General features: G+C 42.0%; 1 protein-coding gene across 13 annotated transcripts in view; it reads right to left on the reverse strand.

Annotated features, from left to right (window-relative positions):
* Nucleotides 1-26960, reverse strand: part of C2H3orf33 (chromosome 2 C3orf33 homolog) — a 58645-nt gene that overhangs the window by 8121 nt on the left and 23564 nt on the right. For 5 of the 13 annotated variants that reach the window (XM_045386742.3, XM_045386740.3, XM_074031296.1 and 2 more), the window contains 3 exons: nt 20849-20996; nt 12383-12543; nt 7185-8466 (listed from right to left, as the gene is read on the reverse strand). In XM_045386742.3, coding sequence (XP_045242677.2) covers nt 8068-8466; nt 12383-12543; nt 20849-20996 — 708 coding nt within the window. In that variant the 3' untranslated portion in view covers nt 7185-8067. Of the gene's footprint in view, nt 1-7184; nt 8467-12382; nt 12544-20848; nt 20997-26960 lie in introns of those variants that run through there. The other 8 variants (XM_074031302.1, XM_074031299.1, XM_074031301.1 and 5 more) reach the window with 3 other exon arrangements.

Below are 26960 nucleotides of genomic sequence, written 5' to 3' on the forward strand. Positions count from 1 at the left end.
CAGTGGCTTATGCCTGTAATCCCAGGACTTCGGGAAGCCAAGGTAGGTGGATCACCTGAGGTTCGGAGTTAGAGACCAGCCTGACCAACATGAAGAAACCCCTTCTCTGAAACTAAAAATACCAAATTAGCTGGGCATGGTGGCACATGCCTGTAATCCCAGCTACTCGGGAGGCTGAGGCAGGAGAATTGCTTGAACCCGGGAGGCAGAGGTTGAGGTGAGCTGAGATCGTGCCATTGCACTCCAGCCTGGACAACAAGAGTGAAACTCCATCTCAAAAAAAAAAGAAAAAGAAAAAGAAAAGAAAAAGAAATAGCTGCCTTGGTAGTGACTTTAGAGAAGCTCCATATCATTAAGAAGCATCTCCTAGGAAACCAGCTCCTCCTCAACTATCCCAGCAGTGTAGCCACTCCCTTAGTATAGCTGTCATTTCTTTTTTCTTTTTTGAGAAGGAGTCTCACTCTGTCACCAGGCTGGAGAGCAGTGGTGCAATCTCAGCTCACGGCAACCTCTGCCTCCTGGGTTCAAGCAATTCTTCTGCCTCAGCCTCTGGAGTAGCTGGGACTACAGGCGCCCACCACCACGCCCAGTTAATTTTTTTATTTTTAGTAGATATGGGGTTTCATCATGTTGGCCAGGCTGGTCTGGAACTCCTGACCTCAAGTGATCTGCCCACCTCGGCCTCCCAAAGTGCTGCGATTACAGGCGTGAGCCACTGCGCCTAGCCCTGTCATATCTTTTAATGACGGCTAAGCAATACTGTTTCTGTTGGTACCCTGAACGTCTAGAACACTGCTGTTTCTTGGCTTCTTGAACCACATAGCCTCTTTATGTCAATGTGTTATCAGGAGGTGCAGGAATTCTCAGTTCTAGTCTAACTTGGAAGAAATAATTCAGCCAAGAGATGCACAGCAAGGGTTAAGTAGCAGAGTTTATTGAAGGAAGATAAAGTACATTCCTAGAGAGGAGTGAAAAACAGCTCTAGGTTGCTCCAGCTGGAAAAACAGTAGTAGTAACATTTAAGTAAAGAGACAGTACATGGTGAAATAAGAAACCAGCAGCAGGCCAGGTGCGGTGGCTTATACCTGTAATCCCAGCACTTTAGGAGGCCAAGGCAGGTGGATCACTTGAGGTCAGGAGTTCAACACCAGCCTGGCAAACATGGTGAAACCCTGTCTCTACTAAAAATGCAAAAATGTAGCTAGGTGTGATGGTGTGTGCCTGTGGTCCCAGGTACTCGGGAGGCTGATGCAGGAGAATCACTTGAACCCAGCAGGCAGAGTTTGCAGGGAACCAAGATCGCACCACCGCACTCCAGCCTGAGCGACAGAGGCAAGACTCTGTCTCAAAAAAAAAGCCAGCAGCAGCTAGTGCTGGAGGATTCTCTTTATGAGAATATTACATGATTATTCAGAAAGGGGCGTGAGGGGAATATTACTCGCAAGATGTTTCAGGAAGTCTCTTTGGGCGTGCACGCTCTGTGGTTGTACATGCCAGTACACATGTCACATGTCTCATTAGCATTTAAAATCTCCACCCAGGGGAGTGTTTTTTACTATTATAATGAGCAAAAGGCTACTCTAGGGTGAATTTTTGGAGAAGTGCACATGCTCATCAGCAGGGAAAGTTTCTACCATGGTATCTGTGGCTTGGGCCTTATACGTACCCTTTAGGAATGCAGGAGACCAACCATAAGGCCAGAAGTAGCCAGTGTAGCCACTGGGTTTTGTTTTTTTGTTGTTTTGTTTTGTTTTTGCTGACTGTGAGTGGGCAGTGCTGATTATTAGTGGGCAGCATCTCCAGGACTTTTCTCAGAGGAGCTCCCTTGTCTGCTCATTTCTGGCTATCTGCCTACTTTAACAAATGGTAGCTAGCACATGTAACACTGGACTGGGGACAAACTGTGTCAACAACATGCCCCTTGACAGCACATAGAGTTTAATTACCCAAGGGAGGGTCTTATAGCTCAAAGATGCAGTCCTTACGTTGTTGAGGAGCCAAATGATGCTGGAGCAATTCAGAAGAAGATAAAACTCTTGCATAACATTATCTGCCTGCCTCAAGTGCAGTTGATTCTTTTTTTGAGATGGAGTCTTGCTCCGTCACCCAGGCTGGAGTGCAGTGGCACGATCTCAGCTCATTGCCACCTCCGCCTCCTGGGTTTAAGCAATTCTCTGCCTCAGCCTTCCGAGTAGCTGGGACTACAGGCACCTGCCACCACACCTGGCTAATTTTTGTATTTTTATTAGAGACAGGGTTTTACCATGTTGGCGAGGCTGGTCTCGAACTCCTAGCCTCAAGTGATCTGCCTGCCTCGGCCTCCCAAAGTGCTGGGATTACAGGCATGAGCCACCGTGCCCGGTGCAGTTAATTCTCTAAAAGCAGGTTTGCAAGCATATTAGGTTGGTGTGAGGTACTGACTGGGATCTCTACCGGACTCCAGGAGTTACCAGATATAGCAGGCATAACAGCAGCACTGTTGGGATCCATGGCTCTAATTTTCCTTTGAGTCAAGTTTTAAGAAGACGGTATTTCAGGCAGCAGTATCCCCAGACTTCCCAGTAGTGGGAGAAGTCAAGCTGATTTAGGTTTCACAAGTACCAGCTAAGAGAAGAGGTCTGGGAGTAAGGAGGAGTGGAAAAGTTAGAGTCTACAGAGCAGCAACCATCCTTTCCCTTTCCCATTCAAATGGGGGAGGAGATTTGACATTAACACTTCCCTTCTCTTTTTACAAGGCTGAGGGTATTACATATCCCGCTATCCTGGGAAATCATGATTGTCTCTCCTGAAATTTGCTAAGCTACTGGACCTGCCAGCATTTCATTTTTCTGAGACAAGAAGAAAGAGGCATGATTTGAGAAGTGAGGCAAGAGAGAGGAAGTGCCTGGATAAGAGCTGACATTCCCATCACTTAGTGGAAGAGTACATGTGTTTCCGGCTAGGCACAGTGGCTCATGCCTGTAATCACAGCATTTTGGGAGGCTGAGGTGGGCAGATTGCCTGAGATTAGGAGTTCAAGACCAGCCTGGCCAACATGGCGAAACCCCATCTCTGCTAAAAATAAAAATATTAGCCAGGTGTGGTGGCACACACCTGTAATCCCAGCTGCTCAGGAAGTTGAGGCAGGAGAATCACTTGAACCGAGGAGATGGAGGTTGCAGTGAGCCGAGATCATGCCACTGCACTCCTGCATGGGTGACAGAGTGAGACTCCACCTCAAGAAAAAAAGAAAAAGTATGCCGAGCGCGGTGGCTCATGCCAGCACTTTGGGAGGCTGAGGTGGGTGGATCATGAGGTCAGGAAATCGAGACCATCCTGGCTAACACAGTGAAACCCTGTCTCTACTAAAGAATACAAAAAATTAGCCGGGCGTAGTGGCGAGCGCCTATAGTCCCAGCTACTCAGGAGGCTGAGGCAGGAGAATGGAGTGAACCCAGGAGGCGGGGGTTGCAGTGATCCGAGATTGTGCCACTGCACTCCAGTCTGGGCAACAGAGCAAGACTCCATCTCAAAAAAAAAAAAGAAAAAAAAAGAAAAAGTATGAATAGAAAATGAAAAACCCCAAAAAAGGAAACGTAAATTAAGAAGAGACTGAAAAGAACCAAAAAATCCAATCCTTTAGAAACAAAGAACCAAATTCATTTGATAGAAAAATATTTTAAAAGCAAGGAAGTCTAGGTACCCAAAGTACCAAAAGAAAAGAAGGCCGAAAGGAAAACAGAGTGGCCATGGATCCTGTTTTTTTAAAGACAAGATTGTAGGGGAAAATCATAGTATCTTTTCCTCACTCATTGCAAGATTCAGACTGACATCCCTCATAAAAGACAGATTAACAAGAGAAAAACCTATAAAAATTTATTTAATATAAATTTTATATGACATAAGAGCCATCAGAAATGAAGACTCAAAAACCCAGGGAAAACTATGTATATTTATGGACGATCATGCAGAGGACAAATGGGTACGACCTAATGGTATCAAACTCGGGGGAGCTGGCTGGGCACAGTGGCTCACAGCTGTAATCCCAGGACTTTGGGAGGCAGAGGCAGGTGGATCACCTGAGATTAGGAGTTCGAGACCAGCCTGGCCAACATGGCAAAATCCTGTCTCTACTAAAAATACAAAAATTAGCCAGGTGTGGTGGTACACGCCTGTAATCCCAGTTATTTGGGAGGCTGAGGCAGGAGAATCGCTTGAATCCAGGAGGCAGAGGTTGCAATAAGCCAAGATCACGCCATTGCACTCCAGCCTGGGTGACAGAGCAATACCCCATCTCGAAAACAAAAATAAATAAACTTGGGGGAATAAGGCCGATTTGATCAGATTTTTCTTGGCCTCTGGGGATAGAGAAGACTCCCTCTGATATAAGGGTCTTCTGACCTACTTTCAAGAGAGGCAGGTCAGATAATTATTTTATGGCCTGCTTCAGGAAAGAAAGGTGGCAGAAGGTCAGAGAGTGACCTTCCTGCTTCTGCAGTGTTCTCAATTTCCTTCAACTTAAAATACTCAGTATGCCAAGGTGCCACATTTTGGGGTGTCATGTTCTGAGCCCCAACAAGACCAAAAAGTAGTAAATCCTCTATGTAAGAAAGGCAAAGAGTATGGGCTTTGGTCTGATATCCAGCCTAATAGGGACTTTTTACTTTTTCAGATGGCCCTGTTATAACCATCCCAGTGATGGCCAGGCGCGGTGGCTCACGCCTGTAATCCCAGCACTTTGGGAGGCCGAGGCGGGCGGATCACAAGGTCAGGAGATCGAGACCACGGTGAAACCCCGTCTCTACTAAAAAAATACAAAAAATTAGCCGGGCGCGGTTGTGGGCGCCTGTAGTCCCAGCTACTCGGGAGGCTGAGGCAGGAGAATGGCGTGAACCCGGGAGGCGGAGCTTGCAGTGAGCCGAGATCGCGCCACTGCACTCCAGCCTGGGCGACAGAGCGAGACTCCATCTCAAAAAATAAATAAATAAAAAAAAAAATAACCATCCCAGTGACAAAAGATCTAGCTTTTCTAAAATTACCCGGTTCAGCTTATGCTTGGGTTATCCAACAAGCTGCTCTATGATACTGACCAGAGACAGGCTGAAAAAGTGAATGCAGGCCCAGAAAAAAGCTGCCAGTCAATGGAAATTCTCCACCCAAGAACCATATGATTTTCACGTAAGTATGAATACTGCCACCGTCTAAGTGGAGAACAAGAATAGACAGCAACAGTGACTGCACATGAGAGGAGACCCCTTGATCTGCATTTCTCATTGCTCATCTTGTTCATAAAATCAGGGTTCCCTACTACATCATCAAGGGAAAGGTTAGATCAAGTCACAGGATGACCTACATCAGTCTCACTTTCATACGGCTTAACTGGAAAGATAGTTGTATGCTGGCTGAGCTGGTAGAGGCCATCAGAACTAACTACAGTGATAACTATGATACAATCTGACATCACTAGAAGACAATTACTTAGGTCCAAATTCTGTAATTCACAATGTCAAGTTGGAAAAGAAAAAGGCTCAAGAGCTTGCCACAAAACTAGTTTAAATATACTCGGTTAACTTCCCTGTAAATAAAAATAAAACATCCCCTTAAAACAAAAAGCTATTGAGGCATAGAAACCAGGAAATAAAAACTAGGATGTGACTTCCTATCCTATCCCAAAGAAAGGTCATGAAATAAAACACATTCACACATAAAATCTTTGGAACATTTGGGACCTCATTGAAAATGAATGTTTAATTTCTAAAGGATGCAGAATCCATTTTCTTATGTTCTAAGAAGGAGTCAGGGTCGGGCGCAGTGGCTCACACCTGTAATCCCAGCACTTTGGGAGGCTGAGGCCGGCGGATCACGAGGTCAAGAGATCGAGACCATCCTGGCCAACATGGCGAAACCCTATCTCTAATAAAAATGTAAAAATTAGCTGGGCGTGGTGGCGTGTGCCTGTAGTCCCAGCTACTCGGGAGGCTGAGGCAGGAGAATTGCTTGAACTTGGGAAGGCAGAGGTTGCAGTGAACCCTGCACTCCAGTCTGGCGACAGGGCAAGACTCCACCTCAAAAAAAAAAAAAAGGAGTCAGGCAGCAGCAGCAGTATACTTCTCATTCTGTGCTATTAATTCTAACAGGAGTCAACTATCTGGACTAGATGATAAGTCTGAATTTTCTTGGTATCATAAACCATTAAAAAAAAAAAATTTGTATAGACTTTGTGGATGTGAGTGCATTATTGCTGGCCTGGCGAAAGAAGCTTACACTGTCGGCCGGGCGCGGTGGCTCAAGCCTGTAATCCCAGCACTTTGGGAGGCCGAGAGGGGCGGATCACGAGGTCAGGAAATCGAGACCATCCTGGCGAACACGGTGAAACCCCGTCTCTACTAAAAAATACAAAAAACCAGCCGGGCGAGGTGGCAGGCGCCTGTAGTCCCAGCTACTCAGGAGGCTGAGGCTGGAGAATGGCGTAAACCCGGGAGGCGGAGCTTGCAGTGAGCCGAGATCCGGCCACTGCACTCCAGCCTGGGCGACAGAGCGAGACTCCGTCTCAAAAAAAAAAAAAAAAAAAAAAAAGAAGCTTACACTGTCAAGATGATTTTATCAGCAAGTTTTTTAATTGCTATCTCAAATAACAAGAAATTGGGAAGCAGGGCAGTTCAAGTATTGGCTACGTCAAGGACTCAACAATGTCAGGCATCTCAGTTTTTTCTATCCTCTGTGCTGCCATCCTCAGTACATTGTTTTTTTGTTTGTTTTGTTTTTGAAACGGAGTCTCGCTCTGTCACCCAGGCAGGAGTGCAGTGGTGTGATCTGGGCTCACTGCAACCTCTACCTCCCAGGTTGAAGCGATTCTCCTGCCTCAGCCTCCCAAGTACGTGAGATTACAGGTGTGAGCCACCACATCTGGCTAATTTTGTATTTTTAGTAGAGACGGGGGTTTCACCATATTAGCCAGGCTGGTCGTTGGTCTCGAACTCCTGACCTCAAGTGATCCGTCCACCTCAGCCTCCCAAAGTGCTGGGATTACAGGCTTGAGCCACCATGCCCAGCTAGTACATTGTTTTTGTCCTCTGGATTAGCCCCCTCATCTAACAACAGTTAGAAATTAGCCATTCTTTATTACAAGGAATGATCTAAGAGACCCTGCCTCCAAATTCACAAGCAATTAGAAAGCAGTTAGGAGAAAAAAGCTACTTTGCACATAAAGCATAATGAATTCCTTTATTATAGTGAAAGGTAATAAAACTGGAAAAATAAACATGTATCTTCTTTAAACAAAAATTCAATATGGCAGTACAAAAATTAGCCAGCCTTCATGATGAGCTCCTGTAGTCCCAGGTACTTGGGTGGCTGAGGCAGAAGAATCACTTGAACCCAGGAGGCAGAGGTTGCAGTGAGCCAAGATCACGCCACTGCACTGCAGCCTGGGTGACAAGAGCAAAACTCCGTGTTAAAACAAAAAAAGCTGGGCTGGGTAGCTCACGCCTGTAATCCTAGCCCTTTGGGAGGCCGAGGTGGGCAGATCATCTGAGGTCGGGAGTTCGAGACCAGCCTGACCAACATGGAGAAACCCCGTCTCTACTAAAAATACAAAATTAGCTGGGCATGGTGGCGCATGCCTGTAATCCCCGCTACTTGGGAGGCTGAGGCAGGAGAATCACTTGAACCCAGGAAACAGGAGGTTGCAGTGAGCTGAGATCACGCCACTGCACTCCAGCCTGGGAAACAAGAGCGAAACCTCGTGTCAAAACAAAGAAACAAAAAATTCAATATAGCTGCCCAAAATAACTAAAAACAACATAGTGGTGAAGAGTTAAACTTTCTCTTCACACAGTAGCGCTATATATATAAATCATTCAGCCTGGTAACTTCTCATGAAGTATTTCATCTTTCCTAAAATCATATTAATTAATTATAATTTGTTTAAATTAATTCTGACATTATAATAATCATCTCTTTTTAATATTTAAATACCATTAGACTAACACTTTGATCATTTGGCAAAACTCCCATTTTGAGTCAAAAATGTCCATTATTTACATATTTACTCTTTGGAGAAGGTTACCTCTAGATCTCTTGACTGTTTCACCCTTTTCTACGAAAGTGTATGCGACTTATAAGTTCTTTGAACTTCAGTATTAAGGAGTAGTTGTTCATGTTGTCTTTCCATATTTCATAAGTCCTTCTAAGTTTGTCATAATAACTTTCTTTTTTCAAGTTGAAATCTGATCCTGTTGTTTTTAGAAAACTGTCCTTTTTCCATATTCTCCAGGAATCTTTTAATTTTTCCAAATAACTTTCTTTTTCAGAGTCTTCCTTCCATATTCCTTCTCCTTTTTTTAAGGCTGTTAATTCAGCTTTAAGTAAGTTTCTGTGAACTCTCCAATAGATTTTAGAATCATATTTAAGCCCTTTAACAAGAACAGTTTTGCCAAGACCTCTTCTCAAAATTTCTTCATTCAGATTCACGCTGAAATATCCACCCTTGAATTTAAAAATAATACAAACCAATTATTTAAGATAATTGTTGTTAAACCCATCACATCTTATTTACCTTAAAAATCAGTCATTCAACAATTTTAGTCCTCCAAAGAAAAGGCAAAAATGGTCCCCAAGGCTCCCCCAAAACAGCTCTTGCTAAATCCAAGGATTTTTATTACTAGAAGAGACCCTTTCTCAAAATCAGTTAACTCTTTTATACCATGGAATTCTCCACAGACTCACTGTTCTCCTCACCCAAAGTGGTGAGGAAGCAATAAAGTACGAAAAATGTGTTTTTGGTCTATCGGTGGTTCTATGGAGGGGAGGTGGGATGCACAAGATAGGCAGAGTGACAGCAGGACCAGCAAAAGAAACTAAGAGACGAAGAGAAACTAAACTGAAAGTAGTGGTCAAATGCAAAATGAACTGAATCATCACTGAACTGTTAAATGAGGTTCAGAATTCCAGTGTTTTGGACAGCACTGGCAAGTAAATACAATTTTAAAAGACCTCCCTCAAAATTATTAAATTAAAATTATAAAAATAGTTTGGGCCATTGAGTCTTCATCCTACAGGAAATTTCATTCATGGAATACCTCACCTCCTAATGAAACTGGATAAATGGGATTTTTTTTTTCATTAATTTACTGTATAAAGGAGATCCTGGCGGGGCGCAGTGGCTCATGCCTGTTAATCTCAACACTTTGGGAGGCCGAGGCAGGCGGATCACGAGGTCAGGAGTTCGAGACCAGCCTGGCCAACAAGGTGAAACTCTGCCTCTACTAATAAAACACAAAAATTAGCCGGGTGTGGTGGCAGGCGCCTGTAATCCCAGCCACTCAGGAGGCTGAGGCAGGAGAATTGCTTGAACGCGGGAGGCGGAGATTGCAGTGAGCCGAGATCGCGCCATTGCACTCCAGCCTGGGTGACAGAGCAAGGCTCCATCTCGGGAAAATAAATAAATAAATAAAAGGACATCCTGCCTAGATACTTCTACAATCCTTGTGGGATTTTAATCTTAACAAAGGGTTAATAAAATTCTGTTCCTTCAAATTCAGAAATTTTTAGTACATGATAACAGTTATAAAGCAATTATATTTTTCTAAATCTTTCAAATCTTATAAGCTCATTCCCTTGAACCAAACTCAGAATAATTAAAAGTCCACCTCACACATTAGCAAAATTCAAACAGGAGAAGTAAATTATCACTCTATGTGTATAGCGTAGTTTGGTCAACTAGGAAGCGAGATAAAATAGAGATATGCTTATAAGATGAAATGTAGGCTCAGGAGCCAGGAAGAGTTGGGTTTGAATACAGGCTCTTCTTCTGGGTTACCCTGATCAAGACAATCAGTTTCCCTAAAAGTCTCACCTGAAAGTGGGAATAAAAACAACAACCCTGTAGAGTGGTTTTGAAGATAAGTGACATAATATAAGCATGGCACCTTAGCTCAGCGTCTGGCACATGTTGACCCTCAAAATATACATCATTGCTATCTTTATCATCATCATAATTATCTCCTTTTTTTGGTAATTATACTCTTTAATTTAAAAGCTAATATTTTTGTAAGGCCTTTGGGATGTTTTATACAACTTTGTATTATTTTTTTTTTTTTTTTTTTTTTTTTGAGACGGAGTCTCACGCTGTTGCCCAGGCTGGAGTGCAGTGGCGCGATCTCGGCTCACTGCAAGCTCCGCCTCCCGGGTTCCCGCCATTTTCCTGCCTCAGCCTCCTGAGTAGCTGGGACTACAGGCGCCCGCCACCGCGCCCGGCTAATTTTTTGTATTTTTAGTAGAGACGGGGTTTCACTGTGGTCTCGATCTCCTGACCTTGTGATCCGCCCGCCTCGGCCTCCCAAAGTGCTGGGATTACAGGCTTGAGCCACCGCGCCCGGCAACTTTGTATTATTAACTTACTTTTTTTTGTTTTTGTTTTTGTTTTTTTTGAAGCGGAGTCTCACTCTGTCACCCAGGCTGGAGTGCAGTGGCACAATCTCGGCTCACTGTAACCTCCGCCTCCAGGGTTCAAGCGATTCTCTTGCCTCAGCCTCCTGAGTAGCTGGGATTCCAGGCACCCAGCACCATGCCTAGCTAATTTTTGTATTTTTAGTAGTGACAGGGTTTCACCAAGTTGGCCAGGGTGGTCTCGAACTCCTCACCTCAAGTATACTGCCGGCCTCAGCCTCCCAAAGTGCTGAGATTACAGGCATGAGTCACCATGCCCAGCCTTTATTAACTTACTTTTAAACTTACTTTTAAAATATAAGATATTTCAATTAATTAGTTTTAGATAATTCTTATTTTGAAAGTACTGAATATCATCTGGACATGCAAAAATTAAGGAATTTCATTAAGCTTTCTATTAATAATTCAAAAAGCTTTTAAGAATTAAAATGGTCAAAATTCTAATCATCTTATTTTATTTAAAAGAAGGGGTCTGTCTCTGTCGCCCAGGTTGAAGTATAGTGGCGCGATCATAGCTCACTGCAGTCTCGACTGTGTAGGCTGAAGCATTCCTCCCACCTCAGCCTCCTGAGTTGCTGGGATTACAGGCACAAGTGACTGTACCCAGCTCATAATTATAATTTTAAGAGCTGAATATCATAGAAGTGATCAAGGTATAAAAACCTATCTGATGGCCCACCAAAAAAATCTGGAGTAAGACACATCCAGGGATTCGGGACAGTGATTCAGCAACAAAGATGAAACTGTCATTTCCAGTTTTATAATGGCTATGGCCAATTATAAAGGTAAGAAAACTCTGAGGCAATATCTTTAAATGACTCATCACTGATCAGAACTAGTACCTAAGAATGTTCAACTTTATGGTTCAAAGATTTATACACTTAGACAGACCTATCAACAACATATTAGACCAGACTAAGCAAACGCTCAGGAAACACCCTGGCTGTTTGTAGTTTCCAGCTGACAAGCCTCACTCAACAAGTGGTTTATAGTAACAAGCATGATGTAATATACCCATACATAAACAAACATATAATGATACTTCCTAAATTAGCAATGCCCAGAGTCATTAATAATTTGAAGCTTATGGCCATGGTGGCTCATGCCTATATTGCCAGCACTTTGGGAGGCTAAAGCAGGCGGATCACCTGAGGTCAGGAGTTCGAGACGCGCCTGGCCAACATGGCGAAACTTCATTCTACTTAAAAATACAAAAAATTAGCCAGGCGTAGTGGTGTGCACCTCTAGTCCCAGCTACTCGGGAGGCTGAGGCAGCAGAATTGCTTAAACCTGGGAGGTAGAGGTTGCAGTGAACCAAGATCATGACACTGCACTCCAGCCTGGGCAACAGAGTGAGACTCTGTTTCAAAAAATAATAATAATAAATAATAGGCCAGGCGCAGTGGCTCATGCCTGTAATCCCAGCACTTTGGGAGGCCGAGGTGGGTGGATCACAAGGTCAAGATATTAAGACCATCCTGGTCAGCATGGTGAAACCCCATCTCCACTAAAAATACAAAAATTAGCTGGGCATGGTGGCGGGCCCCTGTAGTCCCAACTACTCGGGAGGCTGAGGCAGGAGAATCACTTGAACCCGTGGGAGGTGGAGGTTACAGTGAGCCAAGATCGTGCCACTGCACTGCAGCCCGGCAACAGGGCGAGACTCCATCTAAAAATAAATAAATAAATAATAATAATAAAAAATAATAATTTGAAGTTTTTCTTTTTTCTTAATTTTATTTTTTCTATAATAAACATAAATTACATATATAACAAAAATAAAATTTGTATATAAGACACCTAGTTCTCTATGCATAATCACTATCCGTAGCAGTTTAAAAAAGCAAAAAAAAAGTCAGTCCCATTATATATCCAAAGTTCTAGTTAAATAAGTGTTTACACATAAGTAATAAGAAGAATAAGATATTGCTAGTTGTTTCTTCACACTGCTTACCTTATTCACTAAAAGATAGCAAAAGAGTGCTGAATTCTCCTTTCCAAGAAGTTGGAACCATAGTAATTGGGAAGGTTTTAGCTCTTTTTGTAACCATGCCTTCCCAGTTTCAGTGAGTTCTACTCCAGCCAGCTTAACCAGCAAAGCACCACGTGGCTCCTCTAAAAAGGTGAGGTAGAAAAGAGTTCAGCTTTAACAGCATGTTGTAAAAGCAAATTCCAGTCATTTGGCCTCCAAAACATAAACAAATATATTATGTTTATTTATAAATACCCAGTCTCTCTAAATGTAGACCCATTTATTTCTATATTCAAGTTTTCTTTTAAAACAATACAAGTATACATAACAGAGTAATTTCAAAAACCCATTTCTTTCTTTCTTTTATTTTTTTCTTTTTTTTTTCTTGAAACAGGCTCTCACTCTGTCACCCAGGTTGGAGTAAGGTGGCGCAATCTTGGTTCACTGCAATCTCTGCCTCCCAGGTTCAAGTGATTCTCGTGCCTCAGCCTCCTGAGTAGCTGGGATTACAGGCATGCACCATCATGCCCGGCTGATTGTTGCATTTTTAGTAGAGACAGGGTCTCGTTATGTTGGCCAAGCTGGTCTCAAAACCCCTGGCTTCAAGTGATCCACCCACCTTGGCCTCCCAAAGTGCTGGGATTACAGGCATGAGCCACCGCACCCAGCCTTCAAAAATCCATTTCAGTAAGCTTCAGAACAGGAAGTGAGATTTAACTAATTTAACCTTCTTTTTTCAACCTCCCATGCTTATTTTTACATATACACACATAAAGCTATAGACCTTCAGTTTAATAATATGGGCTATTACCACCAAAAGAACCACAGAAACTGCTTTTTCACTTATTGAAGATGTCGTCCCTTCTCAACAAATATTGATCTACATCAACACTGTTATGCTTATACATTTTGCAAAACTGACTTCTAGACAGGATTTTATCAACTGATATTCTAAGAAGCATAATATGAAGAAGACCTATTTACCCAAACCCTTGAAAGAATTTTAACCAATGTAACTTTAATAACAAGATTTTACTTTAGAAAAAGTTTATAACTTTCCAAAAATGGATAACAGCTGACAAAAAAAAACTTAGTGTCTTAAAAAAAATTATACATTTAACATACATTAAGCTCTTACATAATGGTTGAAAATATAAAGTTAAATCCATCTATTCTCCAGGAAAGAAGTAATACTTTAGTTCAAGAAGATAGCCTAGAACACTGTTATAGTATTTGACAAAAAAAAAAAAAAAAAAAGTGTTTAGGATACAGGCTTCTTAAAACGTGTCCTGGAATTTTAGTTTGAGAAGCATCAAAAGGTATAAGCAATTGCACTCCTGCACTCCAGCCTAGGCGACAGGGCAAGAACTTATCTCAAAATAAAGAAGGCCAGGTGCAGTGCCTCACGCCTGTAATCCCAGCCCTGTGGGAGGCCGAGGAGGGCGGATCACCTGAGGTCAGGAGTTCAAGATCAGTCTGGCCAACATGGTAAAACCCCATCTCTACTAAAAATACAAAATTTAAGGCCAGGCGTGGTGGCTCACACCTGTAATCCCAGCACTTTGTGAGGCTGAGGCAGGTGGATCACCTGAGGTTAGGAATTCAAGACCAGCCTGACCAACATGGTGAAACCCCGTCTCTACTAAAAATACAAAATTAGCCAGGCATGGTGGCACAAGCCTGTAATTACAGCTGCTTTGGAGGCTGAGGCAGGAGAATTGCTTGAACTTGGGAGGCAAAGTTTGCAGTGAGCCGAGATCATGCCATTGCACTCCAGCCTGGGCAACAAGAGCGAACCTCCCTCTCAAAAACAAACAAACAAAAAAACACAAAAATTAGCTGGGCATGGTGGTGCGTGCCTGTAATCCCAGCTACTCAGGAGGCTGAGGCACGAGAATCACTTGAATCTAGGAGGCAGAGGCTGAAGTGAGCTGAGATTGCGCCACTGCACTCCAGCCTGGGCGATAGAGTGAGACTGTCTCAAAAAAAAAAAAAAAAAAGAAGAAGAAGAAAAAATAAGGTATTTGTAGAATGGTCATACTTTTACAAAAACTTTGTGTTACAATAAGTAAATACACAAATTAGATTAAGGTAGTACATACAACAAAGATTAAATGATATCAAATCTTAGTACATAATGAGTTACAGAAAGCCTGAAAATTCTGAGGTCTCTCTCCAACCCTTTAATGTTGCCAACACCATCAATCCTCTTGCAGTAAGACATCCTGATAGCGGCAGGAGACAGTCAAATTCCCAGGCAGATAGGGGCAGGTGCCCAGTGAAACCTGACCTTCAAACCAAATACAGTTTAAAGCCTGAAAAACGAGCTACAAGTCTCAGATAAATCCATGGACTGGATAGACAACCTCTTTTCTTGTTTGGTGCGCTTTCCTGTGATTGATCCCCACCCTTCACCTATTTTACATATAGCTACCCTTCCCTAATTGGTTTTTGCACTGTCATGCTCATCTTTTAGTGGTGCCCTTTTTTTAGCCTTTTTTGCATATCGCAAACCAATTAGCATGCACTCACCCATTCTGAGCCTAAAAAGCCCCAAACTCAGCCACACTTTGAAACTGCCTGTCTTCCGGCAGGGGACTACCTGACTTCAGGTGCTGGGGGTGGGGTTACACAACTCAGGCACCCTCTCTGCTGACAGTTGTTTTGTTCACTCAACAAAACTTTGCCTTGCTCACCCACCAGCGGTCAGCTAACCTCATTCTTGGATGTGGGACAAGAATCATGACCCACTAAATGGCAAGTGGAAATGAGCATAGGGTCCAGACCAGGGTGCAAGCCAAGTGCAGCCCACCGGGCCAAGGGGGCAGAATACCTCCTGTGGCAAGCCCAGGGCCAAGCAAGGTCCAGGCAGGGGCATCACCAGCTGTGGAGGTCTCTGGGGAAGCAGAGCCAAAAAATCCTGTGTCAACCCCATAGTCTTTGAGACCAAAGCTTTTGGGACCAAAACCTTGAAGTGGATGGTCCGTTAATCTAATAAAACACTATCAACCTAAGTATTAATATCCTAATTATTTACTTGACAAAGGTCATTCCATTCCTTTAAACTAGCAAATTCTCCATTGAGTATTTAAAATATAATGTGATCAATAAGAATTTAAAAATAAATCTTCCAGAAAAAAATTACTTTTTTGAAAAAGCAAATGTTACTTTTTTTATTTTTATTTTTTTTTTGAGACGGAGTCTTGCTCTGTAGCCCGGGCTGGAGTGCAGTGGCCGGATCTCAGCTCACTGCAAGCTCCGCCTCCCGGGTTTACGCCATTCTCCTGCCTCAGCCTCCGGAGTAGCTGGGACTACAGGCGCCCGCCACCTCGCCCGGCTAGTTTTTTGTATTTTTAGTAGAGACGGGGTTTCACGGTGTTAGCCAGGATGGTCTCGATCTCCTGACCTCGTGATCCGCCCGTCTCGGCCTCCCAAAGTGCTGGGATTACAGGCTTGAGCCACCGCGCCCGGCCTATTTTTCATTTTTTTTGAGATGCAGTTTCTTTGTCACCCAGGAAGGAGTGCAGTGGTGCAATCTTGGCTCACTACAACTTCTGCCTCAAGTGATTCTCCTGCCTCAGCTTCCTGAGTAGCTGGAATTACCAGCGCATGCCACCACACCCCCACCACCACCCCCAGCTAATTTTGTATTTTTAGTAGAAAGGCGGTTTTACCATATTTGCCAGACTGGCCTTGAACTCCTGACCTCAAGTTATCTGCCCACCTCAGCCTCCCAAAGTGCTGGGATTACAGGCGTGAACCACTGTGTGTGTGTGTGTGTGTGTGTGTGTGTGTGTGTGTGTGTGTGTGTGGTGTGGAGATCTGGTTTTGCTCTGCCACCCAGGCTGGAGTGCAGTGGTATGATCATGGCTCACTGTAGCCTCAACCTCCCAGGCTCAAGCAATCCTCCCATATCAGCCTCCCAAGTAACCAGGACAACAGGCACATGCCATCAGGCCCAGCTAATTTTTTTGTTTATTTGTTTATTTTTTGAAATCACCTCTCATTCTGTTACCCAGGCTGGAATGCAGTGGCATGATCTTGACTCAGTGCAACCTCTGCTTCCTGGGTTCAAGCAATCCTCTTGTCTCAGCCTCCCAAGTATCTGGGACTACAGACCTGCACCACCACACTTTGCTAATCTTTGTATTTTTTGTAGAGACAGGGTTTCACCATGTAGCCCAGGCTGGTCTCAAACTCCTGGACTCAAGCGATCCACCTGCTTCAGCCTCCCAAAGTGCTGGATTACAGGTATGAGCCATCGCTAATTTTTAAAATTTTTTTGTAGAGACAGAGTTTCACAATGTTGCCAGGGCTGGTCTCAAATTCTTGGGCTCAAGGGATCCTCCTGCTTCAGCCTCTCAAAGTGCTGGAAATACTGGCAAAAGCCACCACCACCTGGTCTTTGATTTCTAACCTATGAATTTTTTAGTTTTGTGTTACTGTGACATTAATCCCTCTATATTCTCAGCCCTTCAATAAATCGTTTATACAAACATCAAAAATAAATAAGTAAATAAAGCCCAATTCATAATAGATGGGATGACACAGTAGGTGCTGGTTAGGAGGGGAGAACTTAGGCTCCAGTGGAGTAGGCCAAGAGAACTCTATCAAAAAGGTAGAACTTGGCCAGATGCAGTGGCTCAGCCTGTAATCTCAGCACTTTAGGAGGTAGAGGTGGGCCAGTGTCTTGAACCCAGAAGTTCAAGAAGGGCCTGGGAAACATAGCAAGACCCCATTTCTACAAAAAATAAACTTAAAAATTAGTGGACATGATGGTGCACTCCTGCAGTCCTAGCTGCTTAGGAAGCTGAGGTAAGAGAATTGCTTTGGCTTGAAAGGAGGAGGCTGCAGTGAGCCGTGATCGCACCACTGCACTCCAGCCTGGGGGACAGAGCAAGACCCAGTCTCAAAATCAATCAATAAATATAAGGTGGGACTTGGGTGTTTCAAATACACAGAGAAGCAGAAGGGAGTAGAGAGTGACTATGTCAAGTAAGGGAAGGATCATGATTATCTAGAAAAACTACAGACATAAGATGAAAACTGAAGCAAACCCCAACTAGGGAGTCTGTTATATTTCTGCCTCATGAGATGAGTGGGAAACTTTGTGGCTAAATATTTTTAAGGTTTTTAGAGAGATAGGACATAATACAAAAACTGATTTTTTTAAAATAACTCTAGATCTATAAAATACTATAAGTGGATTCATGACAATGTACAACTTCATGAGACACAGGAAGTTGTATGACAGCAGAATCATCTACACCTATGTCAAAAACATTTTTTTTTTTTTTTTTTTACCATCAGGGATAAGAGAAGCTTTGAATAATTTCCTCACTAGACTGCAGGTTTTATGACTACTGTAAGTGTGTGCCCATTTTCTTTGCCGCTGTACTGAGACTGTAGCAACAGCGCAGGAATTCAGTAATAATTGGAGGAATTAAGTATTCTAAATGTTTCACTTCATAAAATGTTTAGGCTGTGTGTGTGTGTGTGTGTGTGTGTGTGTGTGTGTGTGTGCGCGCCTCCTCATTCACACACACCAAAAATAAGATCACAGAAGGGATAGGTGGCACAGAATTGCCATTAGAAAGGAGTCTTAGAAATCTTATAACTCTCTTGTTTGATGGTGGTGGGAACCACAGACCAAAAGCAGAAACAGAACACAGCTTCACACACCAATCTGTGTTCTACTACACCATGCAGCCTCTACTACTATGTTGAGTCATTTGAACCAAAGCTTCTTGGTAAGAATGATCTCCATTTTTAGGACCTGGATCTTAGCCCTCCTCAGAAATAGAATAAACACCTATTTCTATTACATAAATCAAGAAGTAAAAATGGTGAAAGGAACATAAGGAGTTTTTAATTAACTATTTTAAAATGACGACTATGCTCTAGCAACTTATCGTATCATTCAAAATGGTGTTTGGGTAACAACTTTCTAGCTCTAAAACAATTTTACAGGTAAATAGGTTTCATGTCTGAAAGTGCAAAATAATCCTTTTCACATAAGCAGTTTATGTTAGTCACAAAGCAGGCATTAGCACTATCATGACATTTGTAGTGGTTAATATCTGTTGAGAGGTATAAGACATTTATCATCTGTTTCTTTAACTTCTACATGTCTATAGAACATGCAGTTCTGAACTGAGTGATGGAAAATCTGTTTTCTAGCTTTGATTTCAACATTATTAGCTAGATGGCATTTAATCTCTGTAGAAAATATTAAAATAAGTGGAGGAGAAAAGTGGGAATTTAAGGAACTTCTAAGGCTCCCTTAGACTCTAAAATTCAGATTCTATGTACCAAATTACATAATCACTTTATTATTTGTTGTGAGACCCATTAATAATAAAAATCATATATGGCAATTACAGTGCTGTGGCATTGCATGATTTCAGGAGGCAGATTTCTGTTGAATATCACCCCTGTAGACATGCAATGCATAGCCTGGATAACCACAAGTGATGATCTGGCTGGCTAAGCTCTGATGAGTCATTACTATCAGACAGGGGAGATTTAAATTATTACAACAACTGAGAAGCTAAAGGACTTGCGAAGTGTAAATCCTACTTAGAGCTGAGATGGTCAAAAAAGGCCATCCTTGGTAATCTCTCTTCAGGGAGCAACACTCATTAAAACTGTGTAAGTTCTCTTTGGTTTACTAAAAGAATTAATTGTATCAAGTATGTTTGGTGGGGAAAAATCAATCTTGTTCCTTTATAGTTGTACGTTATTGAAGAGAGTGATATTCGTTCACCTTGGGATTTTAAAAAGGAACTCCTTTCTTCATAAAATCAGAATATTAAGAAGAGCCATAAATAGAACTAAATTAATCCATTTGACAAATTTTACCAAGTCTCTATTGGCTAATAAGTATTTTTCTAGGGACTCTGAATACCAAAATGAAAAGGAGAAAACCTTGCCCATCGGGGCTCACAGTTCAGTGAGGAATATAAACCTAAATACATAACAATAGCAGAAAAAGGTGAATAAGTACTATAATTGCAGTGTATGTATCATAAATTGTTGTGGGGTATAGTAAAGAAAGAGGCTAATTCAGCCTGGCAGTTAAGGAGGCTTCACAAAAGAGCTGACAGTTGAGCCAGATCCTAAAGAATCAATTGATGTTCAACAGAGGCCAAGACACTCCAAGCAAAGAGCCAGGCCCAGGGTTGTGAGAATGCATATAAGCAGCAGGAAAGTCTGTGTGTGCCTAGGGGCTTTGATGTGAAGCAAGGAGAAATGGGAATTGCAGCAGGAAAGTGGTATCTTATACCAAACTTGTCCAATCTGCAGCCTGTGGGCCACATGCAGCCCAGGACGGCTTTGAATATGTCCCAACACAAATTTGTAAACTTTCTTAAAGCATTATGATATTGTTTTGCTTTTTTTTTTTTTTTTTAGCTCATCAGCTATCATTAGTGTATTTAATGTGTGGCCCAAGAAAATTTTTCTTCTTCCAGTATGGCCCAGGGAAGCCAAAACATTGGATACCCCTGGCTTACACCCTTCCTCCCTGTATCTCAAACACAGGAGTCTTGGTATGTCTTGTCAAAAGCATCATGCTCCTTCTCACCTATGCTCTTCCTAGCTAGCCTCCTCTTAATTCTTCAGGTACCTGATTAAATAACAATTCCTCAATGTGGCCTTCTCTGACTACTCTATATGTATAGATTCTATTACTGCCACCCCAAGACCACCCAGAATTATCCTAGTATCCTGCTCCTTTTCTTCATAGCTCTTAGGACAACTTTTCATTTGTCTGTTGTCTATCTTCCACCTAGACTGTAAGCTTCAAGGGCTAAAGGAACTTTGTTTGTTTTACCCAACATTGTACAATTAGCTTAGGTCCTAGACCATAATAGGTGCCCAACATTTGTGAAATGAATGACTGAATGACTGAATAGTTGAATTTAAAAAGGAACGAAGGGGCCAGGTGTGGTGGCTCACGCCTGTAATCCCAGCACTTTTGGAGGCCAAGGCGGGAGGATCACCTGAGGCCAGGAGTCCAACACCCGCCTGGCCAACATGGAAAAACCCCGTCTCTACTAAAAATAGAAAATTAGCAGGGCGTGGTGGCGCATGCCTGTAATCCCAGTTACTCGGGAGGCTGAGGCAGGAGAATTACTTGAACCTGGGAGGCGGAGGTTGCAGTGAGCCGAGACCGCGCCATTGCACTCCAGCCTGGGCAACAAGAGTGAAACCCTATCTCAAAAAAAAAAAAGAAAGAAAAAGGAAAAAAAGAAGTAAAAGAAAAAAGGAAATCTGAGCCAAATTAAGCACCTCCTAATATATAAGGCCAAAAATTGAGACTTTCTCATGGACAATGGAGAGTTATTAGGAATTAAAATGACTTTTTTTTTGATATTTTATAAATAACATCTAATAAAAGAAGACCACAATAGTTATTTAGTTTCATTAATCTTGTACCTTACTTACTTCTCAACGAAGCTATAATAGGTAAAGTAATAGGTATATGTTCAATTTCTAAACCATTCTCAGTTATTCGGCGTAATCGTCCACGTAGTTTAACATTTCTTCTTATAAATTCTACTGGAATATCTGAAGCGCTTGTAAATTTTGATGTCTATGGATTTACAAGGAGAAAAATATAACCACTTATTATTATTGTCATTTCAAAATTTAAAATGTCAAATTATCAAAACATTTCACAATTAGACATAACCATCAACATTTTAAAATTTAGTTCCTAATTTTATATTACTTTAATATGATTTAATCAAATGTGTTTATGGAAACATTATTTACAAATCCTTATTCACTATTTTCAAGCCACTACATAAAGAACATTAAACAGACTCCTAACTTCGAAAAGCTTGTAACCTCAAAATAGGACACAATTCGTCAAAAGACATTGAGTATCTATCTGTGCCTGGCACCACACAAATCTGGTTAAACAGTCTCCAGCTTATTCCACGTAAGTACAATCTATTCATGCATATATTGATGGGAAAACTTAAACAAAGCTCAGTCAAATTAAATTAGAACCTTAACCAACGAGATTTTTTTTCTTATCATTTTTTTTATCTTGTAGGAGAAAAGGCACATTTAAAAAAGAAAAAAGAAAAAAAGGCCAACATTAGGAATGTACTACAATCCCTAACACTTAGGTGATATCTTGGGATCAATCAACACTTTATGCCTACTTTTTTCCACATTGACAATACTACAAGCTTTGATCATAATTATGGCTAGCTAAGAAGCTCACATAACAGAAGGAAAAGCCAGGCACGATGGCTTATCCTATAATTCCAGCATTCTGGGAGGCTTAGTTGGAGGGTTACTTGAGGCCAGAAGTTTGAGACCAGCCTGGGCAACATAGTGAGACACCATCTCCAGAAAAAAAATGTAAAAATCAGCTGGGCATGGTAACATAGAACAGGAGGGTCACTTGAGCCCAGGAGTTTAAGGTTACAGAGAGCCATGACAGTGCCACTAAACTCCAGCCTGGGTGACAGAGCGAGAACCTGACTCTGTCAAAAAATAAATAAATAAATTAGTACCCAACTTCCTATGACAGTAAAGTTGAACTGAAGATTTTTATAAACAAGAATAATGTAGGAGACAAACCCAGAATGTGGAATATACTATAGAATAAATCACTTCGTTCTCCCAACAAAACAATGGCATTGGAAAAAAAGGGTGGGAACGTATTACAAAATAAATGAGATTTAAGAAATAAAACATATAATATATATAGACTATTTGAATAGATCATCTATTTTTAAAAATCATAGAATCAAGATCTTCTGACTATAGACTGGGTATTACATGATTCTAAGAGATTATTGTTAATTTTATTAGGTATGATAATATTAAAGGACAAACTAACATTACAGATCTGTTTTTTCAGACAGGGCCTCGCTCTGTGGCCCAGGCTGCAGCTCAGCAGCATAATCCTGGCTCAACTGTAGCCTCGACCTCCTGGGCTCAAGTAATCCCCCTGCCACAGCCCCCCAAGTAGGACTACAGGTGTGCACCACTACACCTGGTTAATTTTTAAATTTTTTGTAGAGATGGTGTCTTCACTTGTCGCCCAGGCTGATCTCAAACTCCTGGGCTCAAACAATCCTCCTGCCTCAAACAATCCTGCTGCCTCATGAATTCTGATGTCATAAACTAGGAAGTACATATCATCACCTTCTTGCCAAAATGCTTAGGTTGAATCTCACAAGGAAAGAAACAAATTCAGATTATGGAACATATTAAAAGACAACTGGCTTGGACTCTAAAAATGTCAGCATCATGAAAGACAAAAATTGTTTTTAAGTAGGAGTAATGGCTGGATGTGGCGGTTCATATCTGTAATCCCAGCACTTTGGGAGGCCGAGGGGGATTGATCACGAGGTCAATAGATGGAGACCATCCTGGCCAACATGGTGAAACCCCATCTCTACTAAAAATACAAAAATTAGCTGGGTGTGGTGGTGCGTACCTGTAGTCCCAGCTACTCAGGAGGCTGAGGCAGGAGAATCGCTTGAACTTGGGAGGTGGAGGTTGCAGTGAACTGAGATCGTGCCACTGCACTCCAGCCTGGTGACAGAGCGAGACTACGTCTCAAAAAAAAAAAAAAAAAAGGAGTAATATTCTAGATTAAAGGAGTCTAATGAGACATAACAACTAAATATAATGCATGATCCTTGACTGAATGTTGGATTGGGAAAAAAAACAATAAAGGACATTTTTTAGAAAATACATCTGAATATGAACTTTATTGTATGTAAGATTGCTGCAGAAATGTTAAATGTATTAGATGTGCTAATATTAATGTGGGTATGTAGGAGAACATCCTTGCTCTTAGGAAGCACACTATGAAGTATTTATGGACGATGTCACATGATGTCTGCAACTTGCTTTGAATTGGTTTCACAAAGGGAGAGAGAATACAACTGTAGCAAAATGTTAACAACTGGTGAATTTAGGTGAAAGGAAAATGAATGTGACAAAATTTTTTAGGAGAAAAAGTTGGGAGGAAAAAGCTTCTGGATCTACTTTCAATATTCATTCAAGAATGTGAAATATGCAGAATGTAAACAAAAGAGAGGAGAAATGCTAAATCAAACCACAAAGAATTTGAATCACGGGACAAAGTTGCTTATGACAAGTTTATGAGAAAAACAGAGAAATACAGATTAAATATCCACATAGTCAGATGGTTCCCAACACGGTTTAGTGAAAACACTAAGGGAATACCAATGAATTAATCAACGTCAATGGAAAGTGGTACTCTAGGGGTAATCTATGGAACTCTGACCTCCAGTTTAATATGCTCACGAATGACTTGAATGATAGCATAAGGAACAAACATCAGGAGGGCTGGTTGTCTGGAAGGATATGACTGCTGGAAGTCAGGATAAGTATTCAAAAAGATTCTGACAACCAAAATCATGAACTAAATTGTAAAGACTCTTCATGTACTCCCCAAAACTAATGAAGGATGGGAGAGAACAAATTAATACCTATAGCGCTTATATGGGAGATATTTAGAGATTTTAGGGAACTGTGAACTCAAAATGAGTAAAAGTATAACACTGCTGCTAAAACAAACACACAAAAACAGAAAAAGTGCAACCTGGTCTCCTCACCACCAAAAAACAAAAAACAAGATCAAACTAAGGTAACATTTTTAGGAACAAAATCTAGAGCAAGAGAAGTGAAGGACAGATTGTCCTAAAGCAGGCCCTAAGGAGAATATATTGCGCTACTCTGGAGACTTTTTTTTTTTTTTTTTTTTTTTGAGACAGAGTCTCGCTCTGTTGCCCAGGCTGGAGTGCAGTGGTGTGATCTCGGCTCACTACAATCTCTGTCTCCCGGGTTCAAGCAATTCTCCTGCTGCAGCCTCCTGAGTAGCTGGGATTACAACCATGCATCATCACATCAAGCTGGTCTCAAACTCCTGACCTCAGGTGAGCCGCCTGCCTCAGCCTCCCAAAGTGCTGGAATTATAGGCGTGAGCCACCATGCCTGGCTATGAGATCATATTTCATAAAAGGCTTTAACAAACTGGAACAAAGCCAGAAAAAAAGAAAAAAAAAAAAATAGTAAGGTGCCTGGAAACCATATCGCCCAGGAGAACTAACAGTACTTTGCCCAGGGAAAGAAGGAGTTAAAAGAAGTAGAATGGCCAATAAAGATACCTTCAGGCCAGGTGCGGTGGCTCAAGCCTGTAATCCCAGCACTTTGGGAGGCCGAGGCGGGTGAATCACGAGGTCAGGAGATCGAGACCATCCTGGCTAACACGGTGAAACCCCGTCTCTACTAAAAATACAAAAAAAAAACTAGCCGGGCGTGGTGGCGGGCGCCTGTAGTCCCAGCTACTCGGAGGCTGAGGCGGGAGAATGGCGTGAACCCGGGAGGTGGAGCTTGCAGTGAGCCGAGATCGCGCCACTGCACTCCAGCCTGGGCGACAGAGCGAGACTCCGTCTCAAAAAAAAAAAAAAAAAAAGATGTCTTCAACTACTAAAAGTGCATCCCTTTTAATTCTGGTGTGTTTTCTTACAATAGACGTAAGAAGGTCAAAGAGTGCCTTAATGTTTAGAGTTTTATAAATTATTAAGAAGCTGAGGGAGGAAACCGAAGGAGCATCAGTGTTCCCGCTCTGAAGGAGCTCATGTGAGAAAGATCCCATTGCATCCCATTGCATCCATTTATTTTACATCCCACAACAACAGAAAGCTCAAAGCTGTGCTTCTGTAACACAGCAGGGACTATTTGAAAGATGAACAAAAAATATACATAAAACAACCAGAATATAATTGTACAGAAATTCATGAATAGGTTTAAGATAAAGCATATATCAAAGGGGACAAAAAGGGATAGATCCAAAACATAAGAACAGATAAGGAGGCTGTCTTCACAGGAAGTAAATCCTGAGCTTGCGACAAACACAACCTACTCTCTAGGAGAGGCAGAAAGATGCTGCTGCTACAAGGATGCTGTGTCTAAGCTGCGGACGGTGAAGAAGATGTCCTAAAGGCAAAAAGATAAATGCTGGAAGCATCCTGGGAAAGACAAAGAAAATAAGGGTTTCGAATTCAAGACATAAATTTGAAATCCAGCTGTGCCACTTACTAGCTGGATGATCTTGTGAAAATTGTTTACCTCCTTTAAGTATCTACTTCCTCATCTACAAAAATCAACCTTGATCAAAAGATTATTATAAGCATTAAATGAAATTATGTTTATAAAGTGCTGGCACAATGCCAAACTCAATAATCTTTTTTATTTCTTAAATATAAAATTGGCAATTATCAACCAGTAACTGAAGGAATATAAGAACTTGATAAATAATCTCTCAGAGGGAAGAAAATCAGCAATACAAAAAGGACACTGAAGCATGACTAACACAACATCCATTGCTAAATCCCTTCTCCCTTGCCACCATGAATTTTAGGGATGGGAAAGCTAAATGGTCACTCTCCCCACGTCCCTTCCAGCTAGAGGTGGCTATGTGACAGAGGATACAAACAAAAGTCTGCTGAAGGCTTCTAGGAAAAACGCTTTCCTGACAAAAGGAAAAGTTGTGGTTGGCACTGTCCTTTTCCTCCATTTCCTGCCTTGATCATGAATATGATACTTGGAGCTACAAAAGGCATCCTATGTAATGAGAAAAGGCCAAAAAATAACATGGACCTAAGCCCTTATGTCACTGAGGCCGGGAACCACCGCCAGCAGCCTACCTCTAGACTTCTTATGACTTGAGAAAAATAAACCCCTTGCATGGTGAAGCTGCTGTTGCTTGGGGTTTCTCTTACTTGCAGCCAAACTCATCTGTAATACAACAGAAGTTTTTGTTTGTTTGTTTTTGTTTTAATCACTTAATGTTTCAATGTTCTCTTCCTACTTGCTCTTCTCATCACTAGTAAGTCACCATTACTTAAAAATAGCGGGCCGGGGCTGGGTGCGGTGGCTCATACCTGTAATCCCAGCACTTTGGGAGGCCAAGGCGGGCAGATCACGAGATCAGGAGATCAAGACCATCCTGGCTAACATGGTGAAATCCCATCTCTACTAAAAATACAAAAAATTAGCCAGGTGTGGTGGCACACACCTGTAGTCCCAGCTACTTGGGGGGCTGAGGCAGGAGAATCGCTTGAACACGGGAGGCGGAGTTTGTAGTGAGCCGAAATTGCACCACTGCACTCCAGCCTGGGCGACAGAGTGAGACTCCATCTTAAAAAAAAAAAAAAAAAAAAAAAAGTGGGCCAGGTGCGGTGGCTCATGCCTGTAATCACAGCACTTTGGGAGGCTGAGGCAGGCAGATGATGAGGTCAGGAGATCAAGACCATCCTGGCTAACATGGTGAAATCCCATCTCTACTAAAAATACAAAAAAATTAGCCATGTGTGGTGGCACATGCCTGTACTCCCAGCTACTCAGGAGGCTGAGGAAGGAGAACTGCTTGAACCCAGGAGCTGGAGGTTGCACTGAGCCAACATAGCAAAACCCCATCTCTACTAAAAATACAAAATTAGCCAGGTGTGGTGGTGGGCACATGTAATCCCAGCTACTCAGCTGGCTGAGCCAAGAT

The sequence above is a fragment of the Macaca fascicularis genome, chromosome 2, assembly GCF_037993035.2.
Source record: "Macaca fascicularis isolate 582-1 chromosome 2, T2T-MFA8v1.1".
NCBI lineage: Eukaryota > Metazoa > Chordata > Mammalia > Primates > Cercopithecidae > Macaca > Macaca fascicularis.